We start from the raw sequence: 7253 nt of genomic DNA, 5'->3' as shown, positions 1-7253 counted from the left end.
TATCTAGACATAATATAGACTTATGCTTGTTAAGAGTAATCTTTCCGTATTTCTGTTATTATGATTCTTTCTGCAAAATCCCAGAACTCATGACTTTACTTGATGCCTGGAACAGATACTCCCATGTTAACTGCATAGTTAGTTTGAATGTCATAATATTATGAGGTGTACCTTGATGTTTATCCTATAGATGGGCAAATGTTGAATATTGTATTTCCTTTATGTTTTTTCTTGAAACTTCAATAAAAATAAAATTAAAAAAAAAAAAAAAAAAAAATCATAGAATTACACTGGAATTAGAGAGACAATTTTATATACACACATGAAAAGCCCATGTTAAACCCATTTTACTGAATAAAAATCCAACAATTATGCTTTGTATTTTGTACTTAAAATTATGATTTTCTTGCTTTTTTTTTACACATCCAGTGTACTTAAATTATGATTTACACTGTACATATTTAATATGATTTATATCTGTGTAATTTATATATTTTACATTTTTGATAAAATACTAATTTTGGCAAACAATTTTGTTACGATTTTTAATACACTTTAAAAATACAATTTTCCCTGTTTTTCTTTGTGGTTCAATTATTCCTTTTGTATGATGTTTAAAATACACATTTTATTGTACACTTTTCATAAAAAAATGCAGTATACACCCCTTAGCGAGACATCCTGTTTTCCGGGTAAAAAGTGTCTTTAGCTCATTCCACCATGGAAATAGAAGGACTGGTGAGTATTATTTAATAATCTCACCAGTCCAGAGACCTTTAGATCATCAGACCTTGTGTGAGAACAGAGGGTTTGAGAAAATCTCTCTCTTTTTCATATTATTCCTGAGGATGATCTAGGTCTTTGGAATTTCCCAAAAAATCCCATCATGCGTACATTAAATTATAATATTGATGTTTTTCTGTGGAGCGTACTCTATAGCCCCACCTGACACCAAATGCCAGAGTACAACAAAGGTGCATTGTGTGATAATACTGCTCATCCTATGGGTGATGTGGTAAACAATCAAGCATATGCTCTTCATCCCCTGGATAAATAAAAGGACATAAAAGGCTTCAGATGATTTCTAAATTAATTAATCTCATAAACAAATACAAAGACAAAATAAATTAACTAAAAATGTTGATGACTGAGACCTATTCCTGACCATTTCTTGCAGGTCATCTCCTGCAAGTGTGATTATTGCTCATAATTAAGGTAATTTCCTATTTATTTAATATTGCTATACTAATTATTTTGTATTCTGTTTATAACTGATATGCATATTGCTACTTATTGAATATGTATAATTGATTATTTAAATTGCTGTTTAATAAGCACAATAAAGAAAAATAATTCATACAAAGTATGTTTAAAATATAGCTCATTTTTAGTACAGTCTTTAAACAGTACAGAGAATATGTTATGTGAGGTATTATTTTATTAGAGACATAGTAAACTCAAAACTAGCCCTCTCAGAAAAAAAGTTTAAGCATAGTAAGAAACAATGCAATGTACATTCATTGTTAATTTTGACTGTTCTTCTAGTAAATTTCTCTGCTAATTTTGCAGGAGTGCTTATCACATTCTTAGGTTTGCTGAGTTTGTCTGACATAGCAACATGCTGCAAAGTGATTGATTTCATTGCATATTCTTGTGGGTCACAGCAAAGGAGACCAGTGAAAATAAAAGTGTATTTTATTTTCAAGCAGTGGGATGGAAAAAAGTTTGTTGCATATTTTGAAAACAAAAATGACTGTTTAGCATCTTTTGTGCCTTTTGAATGTAGATATTATGCAAAACAGTGTTTAATTTCTAATGTGTACAATTCTTATTGAAATAACTTTAATGAGTTTTTTTAATGATATAAGTAAGATATCTTCATTTTTTAATTTGGGAATGTAATGTGCTCCTGCTGCCCCCACTGCCAAAACAAGGAAGTAGCAGACAAGTTTTTGTCACAGTGCTGGGAGCTCTTTGTTACTGTGTGTCTTGCACAGTAATACATTGCAGTGTCTTCAGTTTTTGTATCTTTCATTTGAAGTTGTGCTATGTTTTTACTGTTGTCTCTTGTGATAACAAATCTTCCTTTTACTGAATCATCATACTGTATAGTACGCCCGAGGTTGCTGATATAACCCACCCACTGTAATCCTTTACCAGGAGCCTGTCTAACCCAGTGCATGTTATAGTCACTGAAAGGCCTAGATTTAGAGTTCGGCGGTAAAAGGGCTGTTAACGCTCCGCGGGTTTTTTTCTGGCCGCACCATAAATTTAACTCTGGTATCGAGAGTTCAAACAAATGCTGCGTTAGGCTCCAAAAAAGGAGCGTAGAGCATTTTTACCGCAAATGCAACTCTCGATACCAGAGTTGCTTACGGACGCGGCCGGCATCAAAAACGTGCTCGTGCACGATTCTCCCATAGGAAACAATGGGGCTGTTTGAGCTGAAAAAAAACCTAACACCTGCAAAAAAGCAGCGTTCAGCTCCTAACGCAGCCCCATTGTTTCCTATGGGGAAACACTTCCTACGTCTGCACCTAACACCCTAACATGTACCCCGAGTCTAAACACCCCTAACCTTACACTTATTAACTCCTAATCTGCCGCCCCCGCTATCGCTGACCCCTGCATTACACTTTTAACCCCTAATCTGCCGCTCCGTAAACCGCCGCCACCTACGTTATCCCTATGTACCCCTAATCTGCTGCCCTAACATCGCCGACCCCTATGTTATATTTATTAACCCCTAATCTGCCCCCCACAACGTCGCCGACACCTGCCTACACTTATTAACCCCTAATCTGCCGAGCGGACCTGAGCGCTACTATAATAAAGTTATTAACCCCTAATCCGCCTCACTAACCCTATCATAAATAGTATTAACCCCTAATCTGCCCTCCCTAACATCGCCGACACCTACCTTCAATTATTAACCCCTAATCTGCCGACCGGAGCTCACCGCTATTCTAATAAATGTATTAACCCCTAAAGCTAAGTCTAACCCTAACACTAACACCCCCCTAAGTTAAATATAATTTTTATCTAACGAAATAAATTAACTCTTATTAAATAAATGATTCCTATTTAAAGCTAAATACTTACCTGTAAAATAAATCCTAATATAGCTACAATATAAATTATAATTATATTATAGCTATTTTAGGATTAATATTTATTTTACAGGCAACTTTGTAATTATTTTAACCAGGTACAATAGCTATTAAATAGTTAAGAACTATTTAATAGTTACCTAGTTAAAATAATAACAAATTTACCTGTAAAATAAATCCTAACCTAAGATATAATTAAACCTAACACTACCCTATCAATAAAATAATTAAATAAACTACCTACAATTACCTACAATTAACCTAACACTACACTATCAATAAATTAATTAAACACAATTGCTACAAATAAATAAAATTAAATAAACTATCTAAAGTACAAAAAATAAAAAAGAACTAAGTTACAGAAAATAATAAAATATTTACAAAGATAAGAAAAATATTACAACAATTTTAAACTAATTACACCTACTCTAAGCCCCCTAATAAAATAACAAAGCCCCCCAAAATAAAAAATTCACTACCCTATTCTAAAATACAAATATTACAAGCTCTTTTACCTTACCAGCCCTGAACAGGGCCCTTTGCGGGGCATGCCCCAAGAATTTCAGCTCTTTTGCCTGTAAAAAAAAACATACAATACCCCCCCCCCCAACATTACAACCCACCACCCACATACCCCTAATCTAACCCAAACCCCCCTTAAATAAACCTAACACTACCCCCCTGATGATCTTCCTACCTTGTCTTCACCATGCCAGGTTCACCGATCCGTCCTGGCTCCAAGATCTTCATCCAACCCAAGCGGGGGCTAGACATCCACTGAAGAAGTCCAGAAGAGGGTCCAAAGTCTTCCTCCTATCCGGCAAGAAGAGGACATCCGGACCGGCAAACATCTTCTCCAAGCGGCATCTTCTATCTTCTTCCATCCGATGACGACCGGCTCCATCTTGAAGACCTCCAGCGCGGATCCATCCTCTTCTTCCGACGACTAGACGACGAATGACGGTTCCTTTAAGGGACGTCATCCAAGATGGCGTCCCTCGAATTCCGATTGGCTGATAGGATTCTATCAGCCAATCGGAATTAAGGTAGGAATTTTCTGATTGGCTGATGGAATCAGCCAATCAGAATCAAGTTCAATCCGATTGGCTGATCCAATCAGCCAATCAGATTGAGCTCGCATTCTATTGGCTGATCGGAACAGCCAATAGAATGCGAGCTCAATCTGATTGGCTGATTGGATCAGCCAATCGGATTGAACTATATTCTGATTGGCTGATTCCATCAGCCAATCAGAAAATTCCTACCTTAATTCCGATTGGCTGATAGAATCCTATCAGCCAATCGGAATTCGAGGGACGCCATCTTGGATGACGTCCCTTAAAGGAACCGTCATTCGTCGTCTAGTCGTCGGAAGAAGAGGATGGATCCGCGCTGGAGGTCTTCAAGATGGAGCCGGTCGTCATCGGATGGAAGAAGATAGAAGATGCCGCTTGGAGAAGATGTTTGCCGGTCCGGATGTCCTCTTCTTGCCGGATAGGAGGAAGACTTTGGACCCTCTTCTGGACTTCTTCAGTGGATGTCTAGCCCCCGCTTGGGTTGGATGAAGATCTTGGAGCCAGGACGGATCGGTGAACCTGGCATGGTGAAGACAAGGTAGGAAGATCATCAGGGGGGTAGTGTTAGGTTTATTTAAGGGGGGTTTGGGTTAGATTAGGGGTATGTGGGTGGTGGGTTGTAATGTTGGGGGGGGGGGGTATTGTATGTTTTTTTTTACAGGCAAAAGAGCTGAAATTCTTGGGGCATGCCCCGCAAAGGGCCCTGTTCAGGGCTGGTAAGGTAAAAGAGCTTGTAATATTTGTATTTTAGAATAGGGTAGGGAATTTTTTATTTTGGGGGGCTTTGTTATTTTATTAGGGGGCTTAGAGTAGGTGTAATTAGTTTAAAATTGTTGTAATATTTTTCTTATCTTTGTAAATATTTTATTATTTTCTGTAACTTAGTTCTTTTTTATTTTTTGTACTTTAGATAGTTTATTTAATTTTATTTATTTGTAGCAATTGTGTTTAATTAATTTATTGATAGTGTAGTGTTAGGTTAATTGTAGGTAATTGTAGGTAGTTTATTTAATTATTTTATTGATAGGGTAGTGTTAGGTTTAATTATATCTTAGGTTAGGATTTATTTTACAGGTAAATTTGTTATTATTTTAACTAGGTAACTATTAAATAGTTCTTAACTATTTAATAGCTATTGTACCTGGTTAAAATAATTACAAAGTTGCCTGTAAAATAAATATTAATCCTAAAATAGCTATAATATAATTATAAATTATATTGTAGCTATATTAGGATTTATTTTACAGGTAAGTATTTAGCTTTAAATAGGAATTATTTATTTAATAAGAGTTAATTTATTTCGTTAGATAAAAATTATATTTAACTTAGGGGGGTGTTAGTGTTAGGGTTAGACTTAGCTTTAGGGGTTAATACATTTATTAGAATAGCGGTGAGCTCCGGTCGGCAGATTAGGGGTTAATAATTGAAGGTAGGTGTCGGCGATGTTAGGGAGGGCAGATTAGGGGTTAATACTATTTATGATAGGGTTAGTGAGGCGGATTAGGGGTTAATAACTTTATTATAGTAGCGCTCAGGTCCGCTCGGCAGATTAGGGGTTAATAAGTGTAGGTAGGTGTCGGCGACGTTGTGGGGGGCAGATTAGGGGTTAATAAATATAACATAGGGGTCGGCGATGTTAGGGGTAGCAGATTAGGGGTACATAGGGATAACGTAGGTGGCGGCGATTTGCGGTCGGAAGATTAGGGGTTAATTATTTTAAGTAGCTTGCGGCGACGTTGTGGGGGGCAAGTTAGGGGTTAATAGATATAATACAGGGGTCGGCGGTGTTAGGGGCAGCAGATTAGGGGTACATAAGTATAACGTAGGTGGCGGTCGGCAGATTAGGGGTTAAAATTTTTAATCGAGTGGCGGCGATGTGGGGGGACCTCGGTTTAGGGGTACATAGGTAGTTTATGGGTGTTAGTGTACTTTAGGGTACAGTAGTTAAGAGCTTTATAAACCGGCGTTAGCCAGAAAGCTCTTAACTCCTGCTATTTTCAGGCGGCTGGAATCTTGTCGTTAGAGCTCTAACGCTCACTGCAGAAACGACTCTAAATACCGGCGTTAGGAAGATCCCATTGAAAAGATAGGCTACGCAAATGGCGTAGGGGGATCTGCGGTATGGAAAAGTCGCGGCTGTAAAGTGAGCGTTAGACCCTTTAATCACTGACTCCAAATACCAGCGGGCGCCCAAAACCAGCGTTAGGAGCCTCTAACGCTGGTTTTGACGGCTACCGCCGAACTCTAAATCTAGGCCAAAGTGAATCCAGAGGCTGTACATGAAATTGTGTGAGAGCCTCCTGGCTTTATCACCACAGAATCTGACTGCAGAAATTGAACATCAGAAAGAACCCCTGAAAGAAAAAAAGATTTAATACAATTTAAGTTGCATGTTCAGATTACCTATTATAAATAATATTTGTTTTTATGATTTTATGATAACTTATCAACCTACTTATATCCTACCTGAGAAATATGACAGTGATATGAACAGCCCCAGAAGTGTTTTCATGTCTGCTGAGATGTTTATGTAATATGTAAAATATAGTTAATTGATTGCTCCAACATAGGAAACACTTCCCTTTATTTATTTGAAGGTTGGAGAATCAGTTTTATAAACAGGAAATTTGGTTATATTATTTGCATATTGTTCATTTAATACATATATACAGGGTGTGCAGATTATTACTTAGATTCTTTACCAATACAGTTAAAACTTTCATGAGAAGTCATATATATTTTTTATTTTATGTTTTTGGTTTACATAGAATTTGCAAAGATATTCTTTATGTTTATACTTTACGCAAATCTACTTACTATATATATATATATATATATATATATATATATATATATATATATATATATATATATATATATATATATACATATATATAATATTGTAGTAATTTGCTTCAAAACATTCTAATTTGTGATTAGTGTTCTTTATATACCAATATCAAATCGACACCAAACATAAAAATATTTGAGTCACTAGAATCCAGTACTGTAATTAACACATATACAAAAACAAATCAAGCCAATGTAACATACCACTGTGAGC

General features: G+C 36.2%; 1 gene segment (V, D, J or C); it reads right to left on the bottom strand.

The window, feature by feature from the left end:
- Positions 1-1885: 1885 nt before the first annotated feature.
- LOC128647143 (Ig heavy chain V region 6.96-like) lies at positions 1886-6701 on the bottom strand. The segment is given in 3 exon segments: positions 1886-2199; positions 6451-6543; positions 6656-6701. Coding segments are annotated over 3 exon segments (453 nt in total).
- Positions 6702-7253: the final 552 nt, after the last annotated feature.

The sequence above is a fragment of the Bombina bombina genome, chromosome 2, assembly GCF_027579735.1.
Source record: "Bombina bombina isolate aBomBom1 chromosome 2, aBomBom1.pri, whole genome shotgun sequence".
Lineage (NCBI taxonomy): Eukaryota > Metazoa > Chordata > Amphibia > Anura > Bombinatoridae > Bombina > Bombina bombina.
This window is presented reverse-complemented; position numbering and strand designations above follow the sequence as displayed.